The sequence below is a fragment of the Egretta garzetta genome, unplaced genomic scaffold (assembly GCF_000687185.1).
Source record: "Egretta garzetta isolate BGI_Z169 unplaced genomic scaffold, ASM68718v1 scaffold1145, whole genome shotgun sequence".
NCBI lineage: Eukaryota > Metazoa > Chordata > Aves > Pelecaniformes > Ardeidae > Egretta > Egretta garzetta.
This window is the reverse complement of record NW_009259712.1, coordinates 239,616-257,405: the sequence shown is the minus strand read 5'-3', so window position 1 is coordinate 257,405 and position 17,790 is coordinate 239,616. Positions and strand designations below refer to the sequence as shown.

The 17,790-nt window shown below is 38.1% G+C and overlaps 1 protein-coding gene across 1 annotated transcript in view; it reads left to right on the top strand.

The window, feature by feature from the left end:
* MARCHF1 (membrane associated ring-CH-type finger 1) overlaps positions 1 to 17,790 on the top strand; it is a 37,097-nt gene that overhangs the window by 7,234 nt on the left and 12,073 nt on the right. The window contains exon 2 of the mRNA XM_035894471.1: positions 5,521 to 5,701. Coding sequence (XP_035750364.1) covers positions 5,521 to 5,701 — 181 coding nt within the window. The remainder of the gene's footprint in view (positions 1 to 5,520; positions 5,702 to 17,790) is intronic.

The window sequence follows — 17,790 nt, the reverse complement described above, 5'->3', positions numbered from 1 at the left end:
AAGAATTTATCTTTGCATAATCTTTATGAGTCCAGGTATGCTTTCCAGTGAAGGTCAAGATTTTTAACTGCCTTTTCAATAATTTCTTACCCAAAAGAATAGGCATTATTTGGAATAGGCATTATGTAGTGCCGGTCTCAAATATGGGATCCACTGAAAGAGTTCTGGTGGTGCAGAATGGCTGCAAATTCTTTCCCACCAGCTCCAGAGCACAGGCAAGGACACGCTACTTCATTCCTACCCTTAATCACCTTTCTTTGACAGTAGCTGCCAGTGGAAATCAGCTGCACTGTCATAGAGGAGGCTCACCAGCTGGGCAAGGGTAGAGCACTAAGTTGCACAATGCACACAAGGCTCCTGCGGAATAAGTGCATTTTATACTTCACTGCAGTAGCATAGAAATGGGCCTATTTTCTTAATTACTGAAGAGCAAAGTGGATTAGTGAAAGACAGGTTGGGATAACTGCTGTTTTTCCAATGAGTTGAGATAGGCAGCTATTCTCTTTAATGAGAGTAAAATTGTTACCTTGAACGTGAAGGAAAAGTTACAAACCTGCTGGAATCTCTCTGTATCTCTTTCAATAAGCAGCTCAGATGGTGTCTAACCGTCTAGATTGCAATTTTGGTTGCTATGATTTTGCCAAACTAAGCCACTGTTGGGAAACCCTGAAAATTTTCCATGTGAACTCCTTGCTTCATACTGATTTTAGCTGACCTTTTAAACTGAAATTATGTTAAAACTGTTTGTCTATAGGGAAAAAAATTCATCTTAATTTGTTCAGAAGTGAAGGACAGTCATCCAGGATAGCTCTTGAAGTTTTTCTGAAAATGAGCCTAAATCCAGTTAGCATATGAATGCCTACAAACTATAGCCATCTCATTTGAAATTTCCCTTCCTGCCTTCTAACTTTTGCAACAAACAGGACCCGGGGGGAAACAAGGGAAAACAGTTCATAGTCATGGAATTAAAGACACTGCCACAATACCCAGTTCTGAAGATAACTCACTTTTGAGTGCTTAGTTTAGCAGCATCTCTTGATTTTAATCCAATTAGAAATCTCTCTCATTTATATATATATGGTGTCAATATGCCCTTCAGTGCAGTGCATGATATACCTTAAACTGCTAGCAGCTTTACTTTCTCCTTTTGCAGAGTCATTGTGGTACAAAGCTGAATATGTCACATACACTTTCTCAGTGAAGCATTGCATTATTAGTAGGTTCTCAGCATCATTTGAATGCAATTAATATTTTGAACAAAAAGAAATACTGAAAAATAATTCTAAAATGTTCTCAATGAACTTCTTTAACTTGTCATTTTTACATACCGCTTTCGCTAAGAATTTTCTAAATTGAACTGTTCTGTTGCTGTCTGAGAACCGGGTTTTATGTAGCGAACATGTAAGAAATCTGCAACAGATTTTAGATGAATTATGCAAAATCTTTCAAAAAGACTAATTTGGTTTAAGTTTAGCATTTTTTTCTTGAAAAGTATTTTTTTTCTTTTTTGCTAATTTATTGCATTATAAGTGAATCTGCTATTTAAGAACATTCTTTAAAGAATTTTTATGGATTTTTGTCTCATATATGCACAGCGTTGGCATGAATTTCTCTGTGTGGTACATCTGTGTGCTGAAGGTTGTAGAAACAATTCTGTGCTGAAGAAATGTGCTGGGTAATTAAAATACTGGCATATAAAGCAAAAACTTAAGCATAAGAATGACTGCACTGTTAGAGTATTATTTCTTAAAGTTGCACAGTGAGCCTTCTTTAAAGCAAAATAAATATTCTGTGCTAATGTGTAGGGATATGTCTGTAGGTGCATATTATACATGCACACACAAAAAAAATTGTATATCTGAATCAGAAGATCATCTAATAACTCATATATGCTATGTTAGGTCATATATGCTACATTGTCTGGCACACATATGATTTATAGAGCAAAAGCTCCTTTGGAGCTTGATACTCATCTTTTCCCCTAGACAAGCAAGGCCCTGTTCAGAGGTGAGAGTCTTAAGCACTAGGCTGTCAAACCTACCAAAAAAAAAAAACCACAAAAAAAAAATCAGGCTCAATTTATGACTGTAAAGGGATAAAGGGATTCTAACTAAAGGATTTGGTCAAATAGCTGACTTCCTCCCCTTCTTCCTGTTTCCAGATAGTCAAAAGTGTTGTTCTATAATGAAGACCATTTATCTACTAGAGGACTAGAAAGTTGAGAAAAGCTGAATATGTAAACTCTGTAGGTGTGTCTGAACAGCTGAAACTGCACCTATTAACCATGATCAGTGCTGTACAACAATTTGTATATAAATCAGTATAGATTTAGCAATTTATTTTTTTTTGCTTTATAGTGGAGAGTGGCGTTTGGTTTTTTTTTTCATTCAACTCATTTCTAAAGTACGTTAGCAAATTTTACTCCCAGGATAAGGTCAGCCCTGTAAAGAGTCAATCTGATGGGTGAAAATTTTGAACAGTTGTGATCATGTAAAAATAGGAAACCAGAATGGAAGTTCTCTGCCTCCGACTTGGTTTAGATATCACTCAGAGAAATCTACGCTTTGTATCCCTACCTCAGTTCTGTCTGCACATATTTTTCAAAACCATTGTTTACAATTTATTTTCTATAATTTCTGATAATTATGATGGACATGATAGATAAATGCAGCAAGGGGAAAGACACACAAAATTCTGATTCAGTACTCATGACTAAGCAAGATACTAGAAGTCATCTGGCCCAAATCTTTAAAAGATGTTTAAGCAGTTAGCTGACAGTCTGTTTCAATAGCTGTCAGGCACCCACATGTCTTTAAAGACTGCGATTGTGAGTTTAGGTAGCACAAATTTATTTTAAGCTAATTTCTTCTGGCTAAACAAATAATGAAGAGCTAAACTGCACCAAAGCTAATGAAAACCATGCCTTTGGTTATTTTCTCTGGACTTTAATTCCATTTGAAGTTTGGTTTTATTCTCATTACATATTTCATGGTTAGAAAGCTTACCTAGCTTAGTTGTCTAATTTTGAAATAGTTTAAATGCTAAGCCTGTAAAATATGTATAGCTTGAATTGAAATGAACAAAGAATACTAGTTTTCCTTTGGGAAATAGCTTTAATTTAAAAAGAAAATTATGTTTTTCATGTAACTCAGCTGGGATTGGATTTGTTAGCAAAATAGCTATTTGTTGTTTTGAAAATTTAGTTCTGCTTAAGCTACAGGCTCAATAAGAAGTCAGCACACAGAAAATTCCCATATAAGAGCTAAGCCACGGATGCACCTAGCTTGGCTGGGTTACCAAAGAAGAGACTGTAAATTGACTTCTTGTAAAATGTGTCTCACAAAAAATGAATGTGTGTAAGATAGAAGTGGTGTGTATTTTCTTTTCCCCTCTACTCCCGTGGAGTATAAGATGCTGATTAGTATACGGGCACCACTGTAGGCCCTGAAAACCTGGCTTTTGTGTACCACATTCCCAGAGCTTCATTGTTGACGCAGAAGTCACGGACACTGCACACGATCAATGTGATCAAGCAAATGCCAATTTATTGTTGATACATCCCGGTTAATATAGCTCTTCTATTTCCCTATCATGCACAAACTCCTAACTAATTGGTTAACTATATCTGTACACGCACTCTTAGCTACGATATGATTCGTTAAAGACTCTTGTCCACGCGCACGGTCCTCTCCACCTGCATCCTGCTTTGCTTTCTGATCTCAGTCACATACACCAACTTTTCTTCTTCTTCTCAAGGTTGTTCTCATCATTATTTGACTGCAGGCAGCTCCCACAATGTCCTTGAGGCTTACTGCTCACAAACACAACAGGTGCATTCGATCTGGATTGTTCACTAAGTGTCCTTGATTCTTCAGATGTCCCACACTTCGGTTTTTTTTTGGCTTTTTATTTTGGTTGGGGTTTCTTTGTTTGGTTTTTTGTCTCGTGCTATATTCCTAGCAAAGCAGCTTTGTTCTGCTTTCCCATTATTGTAGATTCTTTTTCTCATGGCTCTAAGCTACACCACGGAAGAATAGTGAAGCTGCTGGTTTTGATCCATAGTTCCTTCACTTAGGCATTGACATCTCCTCCTCCCCTTGCTTATAGACTTGGCAGCCTTGGTGCTGTGCTGTAGCCAGTCTTCCCCAGGGTGTCTTTGCCAGGTTGCCTGCTGGTGTACGCCAGGTGCTCCTGTGCCATTAAGAAGGTCGCCCTTCTTCCCTAATGTGGCTGGTAGGAAGACAACCTCACCGCAGGGTCCTCCCCGGCCTTTTTCCTACCTCAGGAGCAGTGTGGCCTCAGTTTTCTCCATAAAGGGAAGAGTTACTCCTCAGACATGTTCAGCCTCCTCTGCATGTACACATCTGAGAGTGCCTTTCCTAAGTACTAAATTTCTAAGCTCTAAGTTTCATTTGCGTGACACCAGGATCTGTGCTGTTGCTACTTCTCTATTTTGAAATAACATTTCTCAGGCTTCAGCTTTTTTCTCCTTGCCCTTACATGCCCTTACGTGCCAATTTGACTCTAAGGGCATGGGTGCTTTATTGTGTTTTTTTGGGGTGGGGATGGGAGGGAGTTACTCTTCACTGAGGTGAACCTCCTTCACTTCAGGTGTTTGGTTAAGCCTTCTGCTCACTGTAGAGCTTCCTCTGCTCTCGCACAGACGCTTGCCAATAAAGCTGTTTTGATGGGTGAATGTTTTCCTGATACAATCATGAGTCTGTTTGGAAGAGGGAAGGATCACCAAGACATTTGGACATGTGTCACAGAAGAAAACCATCAGATTGTGATGTTAGGACACTGATCATTTTATTCGTAACCACAACATGAAAAACATTTGTATCCCATTACACGGTAACAACAGTTCTGGGACCAGCCCCTAACTCAGGGTCTACTTTCAAGGTGTAGTTTTGGTTTTCCCAGATAATGCAGCTCTCTGTTTCAAAGGGACAGTGAAGAATGCAAAAGAGGAAGGACCATGACTTTTTAACACTTGCCTCCTAAAAAACATGTGTGTGTGTGTATACACTGTGCCATACGTTTTACTCCAAAGTACTCAAAACCGTTCTCTAAATCCTTTTTACTGTGTAAGTCCAAAGAGAGATCCTAGGGAGTTTTTGTACTTCTCATACTGCATATTTTCAGCTTGGGGTTAGATTCTTCTAACTTTTGAGTATTTTATTGGCATTACTTACAGACCAAGAACTATTCAGCTCTTAGAAAGAGCACCGGTAATTTTCTTAAAGGTTTTGCAACGCATAAAAGGGAAAAACAGTCTTATTTCTCTTGATTCACCTTCAGACCATGTAGCAAATTCAAAGAGAAATAACTAAGTGAAGAGAAATTACCAAGTGGCAGAAGGGAACAAGGAATATGTTCCTGGGCCTCAATCTAAAGGTCATATACTCGGTGTTTTATGAATGTCAAGCCTGAAAACGAAAAAGCAGTGTAAATAAACAGGTGCCTTTGAATTGCTTGTTGGCAAGTTCCCTCACTAGCTCTTGCTGTCCTTCCCATCAGGATCTGTCACTGTGAGGGAGATGATGAAAGTCCCCTCATCACACCATGTCGCTGCACAGGGACCCTGCGCTTTGTTCACCAGGCCTGCCTGCACCAGTGGATTAAGAGCTCAGACACGCGCTGTTGTGAACTCTGCAAGTACGACTTTATAATGGAGACCAAGCTCAAACCTCTTCGGAAGGTACGGTGCTTTTGAATTTAATTACACTCAAGCGTCAAATGGCCAGAACAGCTGCGCAAAATGCTGGCACATTTAAAGAAACAGCTGCCTGTCCAAAATGCCTTTGTATTTGCTGTTGTTAAATCAGTTGCAGTGATTTTATTTCTACATTTAAGTTACGTAATTCACAGCAGCAGAGGATTTTGCTTAAAGACTCTCTTTAACCACACATGCAATACAAATGCACTGATCTGCTTATTTTTAAGCCACAAAGAAACCTTACTCATCATGTTTTGCTCCTGAATAACACAGGCCAATACACCCAGTAATTTTGCATTGAGCCCATAACTTCTGGTTGAGAATGATGCTTATACCAATGTGGAGACAGCAATTATGAAGTAACACAGTCGATCAGTTTAGCTGCATTTGTTCTAACTGTTCCACTTGTGGGCAAATTAATCACTCGCACGTTAAGATTAGTTAATGGAATCTAAACTACAGGGTGACCTTGCATCCTGAAAGTCAAATGTATGTTATCTGCACTCATCTGTTTTCCAGGATAAATCAATTTAATGGTACATGGGTTGTCAGTATAGGGAAGGTGAAGAGTTTGTTAAACATATGTGGGTTGTATTTTCTTTGGAGTGAATAATTTCTCCTCTGATTTTTCTCTAAAAATGCTCTCATCCTTTTGGGGTTTTGCTGCATCTTTGAAGTTTGAGTCAATCTAGAACAGGGCAAGTTTTAATGTAAAATAAATTTCAGTGTGAGAGCCCATGAAAAGCATGTAAAAATTATTAGCTTTTAACTAGTGTATGCATATGCAGTAGTGTTTTGATGGCAAGAGACATTTTGATTTTGTCAGCTTTGCACAGGTAGCAGTTCAGAGAAAGGAGAGCAAATGAAATTCCTTTTCATTTTCCATCCAGAGAAGTTCTCTAGTAAGTCCCTGATGATAAACCACTTTTGAAGAGAGAATTGGGATTGATTTGACAAGCAAAGCTTGTGATAGGAAAGGTCATAGTTCTCAAGTGCCAGGTAGATCTTGCCAGGTAGACTAGAAATTGAAACAGATGCAAATAAAAAACTGATGGCTAAAAACTTGATTATATTGACTTAGTTTTTAGTAATTGCAGATGAATTTTAGCTAATGTGACAGGAAGGATATAATTGTATAAAATCCCCTGCCTGTAGCATACCTTTTAGGTTTTTCTTCTGTATATGTGTAACTATTTTCAACACAAATTGCTTTAACCTTTCATTAGCAAATACATTTGCAATAGCCACTTTTCCTAAGAGAATATACAGATATCAGTATTTTTAACAAAAGCATCTTTCTGATTGAGTTACATAATAGAATGTCTTTAAAAAAATGGAAATAAAATTCATAGCATCCGAGGAGAAAAGGAGTGAAAAATGTGCATAACTGTGGATACCAGAACTAGGCACTTTTCACTGTCTCTCATTATTGCTGCCCCTCCCCCCCCCTTTCTTTGTTAATTGAAAGAAATTAATGAAATACTGACAGATTTAGAGTGATAATGTAATTCCTGCAAGTCTGTTGCTTCTTAGCTGAATGATTACCACCTTGTTAATTTCATTGATTCTCAGGTTAGGTTTTGATTTCCAACCTAGCAAAGATGAGGCTTTTCTTTCAGACAGGATATTTTTGTTTCTGCTCAAAGCAGTATTCAAATGTACTTTATCTGCCTGACAGTAAATGCTGGCAGCATTATCCCCTTCAAATGCATTGCTAACAAAAAATTGTCTGCGTAGCATGGACCTAGCATCTAATTACAGATCCTTTCTTAGAATTTACGCCCATTTCAAAAACCAAAACTTGGAAACATTTTTCAAAGTTTCCAAGGGTTTCAAGTTAAAACCAGTTACCCTTTTTGCACGTATAGCATTCAACTGTGACACCCTTCATATGTTGTATTCAATTAAATATATCATGCCTAATGAGTGTATGCACTATCATCCCCATCGTTCACAATTTATGAAACACTAAATGGTTTATGAGAAGCTGTTTTGTAAACCAAGCATTTTGAGAGCTGTAGCAAAGACAACAGTGATCATCAAGAGGCCTGCCAGATAAGACCAGCTGACTGGTAACTTTTCACCCAAACATCTTCTATAAAAATCACTGAAAGTGCTGTTTTGTCAAAACCTGTGTGTTTTGCAAAAGTGGAAACTTCCAATGAAACACTGTCAGATTTCTTGCAAGCTTTTACGGAGTCCAGAACCTCAGCTGTGGGGCATTCCCTAGGAGCCCAGGTTTTCAGAAGATGGCATGAAGACTGGTTACCAGAGATCAACGTGCTGTTGGACAGGCAGCTCAGGAAGCTGAAGCTCTCCACAATCCTGTCTCCTTGTTGCAGGATCTGAAAATCACTACCAGAGACTCTATGACTTCCAGACCTTCTTGAGATCTTTAGGTTTTTGTACAAGACCCTGAGAGTCTTCAGTCTCCAGCGCTGAGTCCAGCCTTGCAGCAGTGAATTAAAATTTCCCAAATCTCCTAAGGATGGAAAATGAGGAATTCTCTGGTTATAATGGCAGGGACATTATAAGCAGTGGCAGTTATACCTGAAAATGATGCAATTCTTGTCAGTTTTCAGTGGAAACAGCAAAAGTGACCAAAAAAAATGATTTATGTTGCTAATAAACTTTGAGGAATTCTGAAAACAGATTTCATTTCAATGTTTCCTAAAGAAAAGACTACAGATTTAGTTCCAACAGAAGCGTACCTATTCATTTTCATAAGAAACTCATTTTATTAAAAAAACCCAGAAATTTCCCCTGAAGTGAAAGCTTCTGGCCAGCTCCAGAAGATGTCATTTCCATGGCCATTAGACCTGGATTTGAAGTGGCATTCTACAAGTGAAAGGGTCACATCTCTCAACCAGTTCTGATTTTTAATCTCTACCGTAGCCATGATGTGAGATTCTGTAGTTTAGTTCTTGACTATGCATTGCTTCATTATGATTAATTTTTATCATAATACCTTTGTAACATTCCAACACTGGTCTCCCAAGGGGAAAAATTACAGACCACAGAACTTAATTACAGGTGTCTATACTTTTGGTTTAGCAGTATCACAAAACCAGAATTTAAATATAAGACTAACTATTCAACTCCACTGGTGAATTGCCATCTTTATTCACGCCTCAGCCTTTCATGCACCTCAAGTGTTTCCTAACAGTTTTTAATCAAAGTCTAGTGCTGTAAATAGCAAAATCGTGTTTGAATGTCATGTCATACAGCTGTTAGCGCCCATAAGTGACAATATGTGCAACATACTAAGTTAACATAAATCAAGATACCTCTATTAAATCAATAGGCTTGTGCCAATATGCAACAATTATTTTATTACGGAATCCCCAAAAGCACCAGACATAAAATAAAACTTAGTTTAATCATTTTAGTGAGTCTTTGCACTGAAGTAGTCCTTTTAAGCATTGATCAACAGGCATTGCAAGTGTTTCATATATTTGAGCAGGTGTAATTACTTGGCTAAATATAAATTTAGAGGCCAAATATTAAGCATTGCTTAGTGTGTCTGTTTTATCTCTCGTGGTCTCTGTTCTGTCTATCTGTAGTTATAAATAATACAGTTGCATTTGTAGCTTCTCCTTTCAGCATTTGCAACCCATAATGCAGAATTTATCATTTGTAAAGTGACTTTATTTATCATGGAAGGAATTAGAAAGTGGCAAGAAGCTTGTGTGAGTTCCTTGTGGGGCTCTCTCAGGTAATAGCTTCATCCTGAGGAAATCACTTCTTTAAAAAGGATGTAATCCTGGTAAAGTAGCACCTGCATTTCGTATCTCTTGAATTTGGTGTTTGAAGCATAGTAGAAACAGGAACTGAATGAAAATACTGTGAGTATGAAATGGATTAAAGTGTCAAATTAAAAGGCGCTTAAAATGCAGAACTGTCTTCAAATGGAGATTTCTCCATGGTGTCTCGCTATGCTTCAAAATACTTTTCGTATTTAAATGTTGCTGTCCATTTAAGATGTCTGATATCTGATGAGATGTTTTACTTTGATGCATTATCCCAACAGATTATTTTCTGGTGTCAGATATGTCTATTTTCTCTCCTGATTTTGTTTTATCTTTGAAATGATTTACAAATAATGTCTTATTTATCTGAGGCATAAGCAACATTGCACATTACTACCATGTAGTTACTCTTGATCATTAAGGAAGAGAGAGTTGATTTTTTGTTTAGGAAAGCATTAGGTACCAGTTGAGGTTGATTTTCTTTCTGATTGAAAGGGTATCTGAATTTCTCCCTTTTAAAAATAGAGGCTCGGGAGTATTCTTTTAGAACACAGTGGTAAGTTTCTGTTAAATTAAGCAGAAGCAAAATCAGTCTTAAAATACCGATAATGCAAGAAACTTTATCTTCTTGTTTATTTTGATTGTGAATCTTCTAAGTGTTTGCTCCTCTTGTATCCTGTATTTGTTATATAATGATAAATAGAACTTCTAATCTGATACAAGGTGCATCTGTCTGCGTTTTACACCCTTGAACTCTGTGGAACTTCTTGTGTATACAGCTGCTGTCTTTAGAGGAGAAGGAAGGAATGCTGTCTCTCTGCTTGGCATAATTTATTTTACAAATAGCCAGATTGTAATGAGTGATAAAATGTCCATGCCAGCTTTAACTCCCATGCAGGATTCAAAGGTTTAAGTCACAGTTGGAGATAAGTGATTCACAACTGCCCAGAACAGGGTGTTTAGGTCCTGGAGAGAAGTTATGGAACTGGCTAACTCAAATTTCCATACGAAGCAAAACCCAGTTCAAGCATATCAGTGCCCCGTTGTGGTCAGATTAGTGATTGACTAGATAAATCAGTTTGGGGAAGATTTCAAGTGGTCTGATGCTGATTTAACTATTGGATGGAAAGCAAATACTTAGTCTTGCTGTAGTAGGTTAAAGGTACTCTGCTTGCAACAAGACCATTGGGTGGGTAGGCACAGTGTAACTAGCTAAGATGTAGGGTTTGAGCCAACAGACAATTTGTGGGTAATGCTGAGCTGCAAGACCGAGAAATCAGCAGTTCCACAGGGTCCTTAAGAAAAAAAAAAGCAAATCACCTAATGGAAGCAACAGGAGGAAATCAGAATGCCGCTTTGAGGGCTATGATAGACAAAAGGAAAGTCTAAAGTTAATCTTTTACACCCCATTTCTCTCCCAGACTTAAATGTTTCATTCTGGAGCAAGGACACATCTGCTTCTGCTCCCTTTATTGGAATTAAAACTGCATAGGGTGCCCTTTTTTACAAAACAATTGTTCATCCGCACTACTCTAAATCCAGTTTTTAGCACACTTGGCTAACGTGTAAGAGAGCCAGATTCATCTCCTTTTTCAGTGCTCAATGCAGTCCTATAAAAAGAGTAAATCTTAAAAAATATGACTGCCTGGAGGAATTCATTCATAACTGGATGCTTTGTGGATAGATCTTTTTTTGATAAAATCTGGTAGCATGCATCATAAATCCAGTGACAGCAAAATACGTTAAGGGTGTTGATTTATTTTTGGTTCAATGCTAGCTGGATAATTTGTATTTACATTCCTAATTCAAGAATACTGCAATCTCTGCCAAAAATTATATAGCCTGCAGAGACATCTTTGTGAAATCCTGCTATGAAATCAAAAGTGGTCGCCATTAGAAACCACTTCTCCCACCAGAGTAGACTCTCAGAACAAGAAGTGACCTGCAGAGTCTCCCAGGAAAAAAAAAAAAAAAAAGAAACTTTGAGCATTCATTACTTGCTGTTTACTTCTTATTGCCCTGCGCTGTGAGGTATGAACCATCTGGCTTTTTCATCAGTTTTCCAATAAAGCTCATGATACAAAGTGAGAGCTAATATTGCATAGGTCAGGTAACATTGACTTGCTGTGGGATTAGTTCCCTTTTAACCCAATTTGGTGAATACTTTGCAGTCCTTAACATAGGAAAAGATCCTACATTTCCTTTTGATTTCTGGTGCAGCGGCACAGTGTCGTCAAGGCAGCCTCCTCCAGTGTTTTCTTTCTTCCAGCAAACTGTCTCAAAACATTGCTAGCCTCAAATCATTTCTTGTAATGTGTGGGGTCAGACACTTCACCAGTATGCACAAAGGCGCAAAGCTATTACTTTCTTATTGGCTATCATGTCATTATAGTGAATAACTTTGTGCTCAAGAGAGAATGTGTATATTAAAGCTTTTAAAATAAAAATAATTCTATAGTATTTATATCCTATTGTGATGCCTCGGGATTGCAAGGGACTACTTTGTTCAGACAGTTGTATTCCTAATTTTTGAGAGAGAGTAATAGAGCATTACTGCTAATTTATCTGTATATAGGTATACTGGAGTTGGCAGAGTAATGCATTTTGTGCCTTAACAAGAATAACAGATCTTAGCTTTCTCATAGTGGCAGAATTTGGGTTGGCTTTCCATCTCCGTATTCCCTTCTCTTCCATTCAACACAGCTTTTGTTCACACAGCTGTTCCAGTTCCCATGGACTCTGACGAGAGATTCTGACCTCTTGTGCCTCATACTTTGAACCCATCATAACATACCCTTAGGCTTGCAAAAAGCTGACTTACTGTGATCCTTTGTTGGGATACCCTCATGTGCAGCATCCTTCCTGGAGGTGGAACGTGATTTTTTTAATTGTCATTGCTTTGAACTGGCATTCTTTTAAGAAGCAAACAAAAAAAATCTTACACCAGAAAATGAAACAAAACCTGCTTCCTCTTCTGATTAACTGCTAGTAACCAAATTTGCTACTTTTGCTGCTCAGTATCATTTACAAAAGCAAAGGAAATCATGAGATTGCCCAGCACTGGGTATTAGTGGTGTTATCCGCTATTGCACAGAACCACAAACATGAGCTCTGGGAGGTGCAAATCCTTCTGTGCTTTCTGAGGCTGAAATAAACAGTTTGGTCTGAGCTGTTTTGCAGATGCAACTTGCATCAAAAGGTTTCACTTCCATTTTACTTAGAGGGTCCTACTCCATCCTGCAGTTCTTCAGCCTCTCACTTATTTTTTAAGAACTTGGGGTCTGCTTTTAATTTTTTATTTCAGCCTTTTCAGTGTTCTTGTTTTACAGCTTGGCCTCATCAATACTTGTAACAGAGGAGGGGCTGGGGGGCTGCAGCATTGAAAATAATTAAGAGAATCTCTTGATACTGGTTTTACAACTAGAGAAAATGTAAACGGAATGGTACCCTGACACCAAATGTATAGCTAGTAATATAAAATGTAAGGAGCATAATCAACCCAAGCATTGAGCTAAACCAGTCCTTGTTATTCATGGCCTTCTGTAAAAATGCTGTTTTTACTATTTGACTAGTGATCTTACCAGCTAGTGATTTTACCAGCTCTAATTCATGATCTGATTAATGTATGTGTTAATCTCTCACATAGCTAACACATGCAATTTTACAGTGGTTTATTTTGCCTGGGACCTTTTGATGTGAAAATGATCTGAACTGAGTTTTAGTTCGTAGGCTGATGCTTGCTTATTGGTGGAATACATGAAAAAAATGGCTTTTCTTGAACACAGTGATGTCCTCTTGAATGTACCAATACAATACTTGATCTAATTTTGATCAAGTGGGATAATTATTATTTTATTCAGTATATTTTATTATTTTTAGTGTTAATTTAATTTTATTCCTGTAGCATTTTCTTAAATTACTTGGAAAAAAGAAAGTTTTCCTCCAGGAATTATTCAGATCTTTATTTATCTGCTCCAATTTGTATGTGGTAAAACTGGAATGTGTGGCATTTGTCGGAGGTCTTTCAGAATGAACAGCTTCCTTCAGCTCTTTGCCAGAGCAGTAGGCTGTAGTTTTGTGTTAATTACTGTAGCCTGTCCTCAGCACAAATTTCCTCTATTTAATTTTTATTTAATTGGATCAAAAGAGTGTCTCTTGTGGGAAAATGAAAAGACAGAAAAGGTAACTGTAGCTATTCACTGGGAAATCAGTATTCTTGCTATAATCATATTTATAGATAATGAAGCACCTCAGCTCCTTTTTTTAATCTTCGTTATGTGGCAATTCAGACATACGCGCATCTATTGTATATATAGTTGCAAAAATAAGATAGGTCTAGATATGTTTAAACAACAAATACCAGGGTTTTGGTATATGAGGACATTTAAACCAAGTCACATCTTTGTAATAATTCAGACTGATTTGGTTAAGGGAAGCTCAGAAGTTGAGTTACATTTTTTATACAATGTAGGTCAGTTGCTGTTACAACTCCAGGAAGAAAATAAAATGACCGTGTAAAAAGAATTAGCGTTCAGGCTCACTTGTACTACTAATTTACTGGGTGATGGGGGAAGAAGAATGGGTAAGAGCATCTTTGATCTATAAAAGTGAAGGATGGAAAATGAGATAAAAAGACATGCAAAATGTCCTTTGAGGTTCATCCAGCAGTACCAAATGGCTACTCTTCATTCAGTGACTTTCAGATATGGCTGCTTTCCATTTCCAGTCAACTACTCCTTTTCTTGCAAGACTCCTTAGCATGAGAAGGTACCTTTGTACTCTTCCTTCCTCCACTCACTGCTATACTTCTTTCCATTCCTGTTACAACATGTGCTGCTGAAGGGCTTTGGGCTGTAGCAATGTGATGCACGCTTCTCTAGGCCAGGTTCTCCAGGTAAATGGCTTTAGGTTTTTATTCTGTAAGATACAAATTAGAACTCTTAAGAGATTTTACATACGTGATCAGGACATGATCAGCAAACAAAAAAGACCAAGCACATTTCGTACAAGGCAGTAATGAGAATTTTCATGCTTGTACTGGTCTAAGAGAAGGCAAACTTAGGTGAAAAATATTTTCTAGGTGGAAGGTGGAATATCTAATATTCTGTTGTAACTCCTGGAGAAGACTCTTTACATTATCTATAGCTACAGCTAAATAAACAGAAAGTATATTTGTTGATTTAGCTTTTCAGGTGTCACCAGTTTTATTTCATCAGCTCTAATTTCAAAATGCATGCTTCAATTTGATATCAAGGAAATTAAGCAGTGTGCTGAATACTGAAGAGAAAGCAATTCAAGTAAAGACTCTACCAAAACTGTGATCATATATTATAACTATGTCTTAGGTGCCTAAGGGAACAGTTCTTTGGAGGAATTTCACTTTGATTGGACAGGACTAAAGAAAGGGGAGAGGCATACAAGACTATGTAACTAGATGTTGATCTCCAGCATGTTGCTATATCCACTTTTCTCTCTAATTTCTCTCTTTTTCCTGTTTCTACCATGCTATCCCAGCCTTCTGTCCACACCCATCACACTATTTAAGACCAAAATACACTCAGATGTGTGAAGGGAGCCCATGTTACTTGATGTTCAAAGACAGAGGCTCTGGCGCAGACTGTTGGGAGATGGTTTGTTATGGCTGCTGTAGTGGAGGAAGGGCTCGTGGTTGCTTTGATCCCAGCAAAATCCATGTCAAATCCAGCACTGAGCATGTGTCATGGCTGCTCTTGTATTGCCCATAGAGTACATATAGCAGAAAATGCAGTACCCCTACCTGCTTTGATTGGAAAATGAAATCTCAGCTTAACTGGCTTTGCAAGCAAAATTATGATCTGTGCTTTGTGGTATGTAGTTAGATTCTTTTTGTGTGTGTGTGTGTCTTAAATTATTGTTGTCTGAGAGCTGGACTGTGATTTAAAGGCATTTGCTACTTAGTGACTGGAAGAAAATGTCATGCCTTCAATTAGGTGTGCTGCTCTTTTGGAAAGACAGAGTAGACAGAAGTGGGAGATGACTAGCTGCAAAGAGAATAAAAGTGACACACAAACTAGATCCCTTCAATAGATAGACTGGTTGTAGAAATACTGTAGGGAGAGCAGGTAACAGTAGCATCTGCTTCTGTTCTTGACTAACTGTGAGAAAAGTGGAGACAGATTCTACCCCTTTTTTTCCCTTGCTTCTTTATAGGTTGCCCACACGTAGCTTGTTTTTTGATTTTTGAGTAATAAAGGCATATGCCCAGACACCTAAAGTACATCTTGTCTAGAGTTCTAGATGTGTGCTTCTTGCTCTCAGTACCAGACAGATTATGCTGTAATTACTTGCCATGGGGTTTCTTGCACATTTCTCTGGAGCATCTGGTGTTGGCATCTGTCTGAGACAGAGCGTTGAATAAGAGTGACATGAGGTCTGGCTATTCCTGTATTTCCAAAGCACAGCATTTTTTTTTGTTTAGTCTGTGTTGGGATGATTAGGATGCAGGTACTGAAGTTCTTCTAGTTGGTAAATGACAAGTATTCTCAATAGTACTTCTAGATTGCAAAAACCAGCTACTTAATTTTAGAAATTATCTTCTCAAATTACTTAATCCCCCCTATTTTACACTTTTTAAGGGTCTGCTAATTGGTGAGATGATACACAGCTAAAAATTGCATAAGTTTGTGAAGAGTGCATACTGATTATATCACTCAAGTCCAGCTCTTTTAACTGTCACTTAAAAAAGAAATATAGCGCTGTCTTGATTTTGATAAAACTGAATTATTAGGTCTTTGCAGATGATAATCTTAACATGTTTATCAATCAAAGTGAGTTTTTTCATCATGCGGTTCTTTTATTACTCTAGGCATGCATGTCATACATAAAAGTGAATTAAAGTGTGTTTGTCTTTAGAAATGCACCCATTTCTGCTTCAGATTTAAACTTTTAATAGGTGTTTTAAATACACCACAGACATTCAACCAGGTTTGTTTAGTGTCACCTAGGGACAGAAATAACTTCAGACAGGTTTGCCAGAGAAGGGTTTGTACCAGCTCATCTAAGGAGCTAACTTGATCAAGGTACGGTTGTGCATAGATATGGCCGTATGATGCACCATGGCATGGGATTTTTCAAATTCATTTTGTGTCCAGTGGCTAAGGTAGCAGAGGTCTAATTCTGGTCTTCCATTCTTGATCTTTACAAGAGTTTCTTCTTTGGGATGTATCTTTTGACACACGGCAAGGACAAATATGTTTTCTATGTTTTCTGTGAATCTGCTCAGTTCTTCCTTTCTGAATGTGCTCTGGATGTGTTTGAAAAGAACATGAAAGAGGTGTGTTCACGGCCCAAACCCTTCTCTTTTCAGCCATCAGACCTGGCGCATTCTGTTGGACTGTATGAAGGTCACTACTCATGTTGGAGCAGGATGCAGTGAGGCATGCCTTGTCTGTCTTTAAGATGCAGTCCCTCAGGCACAGGCTGTAACCCCATGTTGTTTAGAAGGCACAGAATGGCCCAAAATGCTTTTATTCAAATGATAAGGTTTGAAGTCTCTTCTCTCATCAACACTTCAAATCTGCACGAGGCTATTTTGTTCTCCTGACATGTGTGGAGCCCTGTTGTCCATTATTACTGTTATTTCTTCCTCCTCCACCCACTGCACAAACTCCATTCCTGCAAACCACCGTTGCAGCTGCTTTCCGCCAGCTGGTGGGTTGGCAGCAGTCAACAGTTTACTGTGGAGCCTGAGCCAATTGATATTGCAACAAGTGACCAGAAAACCCTCCCTAAACCACAGAAAATAACTAACTCTGAGCTACATGTTCAGACTACTGGCATATCTTCACTGCTCAGCTCACTTCATCATACACTGCTCCAGTAGGAGCTTTTTTCAAAAGTGGTGGCTGGATCCTTCAGGCCTGGTTTGAGATAAGAAAGATGTTTTTCTGTGTATTCCTAGTCAGAGTGCAGTTTCTACAACAGCCCCTAGTAAACAATTCTAGCCTTTATTTTGCAGGCATGATTATTTCAAGATAGAGGTTGGCTCAAAGTGTTTCTTTAGATTGTAGAAAGAATTCAGAAAACGTTGCATGATGACTTAGCTCTAGGTGAGAGCAGAAGGAAGTCCTTCCAGCTGTGGGTGCTGTCTACATTACATTCATTGACATTTTTTTGCTAGATGATGGATAGGGAGAAAAATGTCAGAACCGGAAAAATAATTAATATAAGCAGTGTCACGCCCATATCAGATTCCCCTGTCAGGCCTCCTTACATGCAATTTCTAAAAATAGGGTTCCTGAAAATACCCAGGAGTTAAAAGTCCAAGCATTCATAGCATGTTGC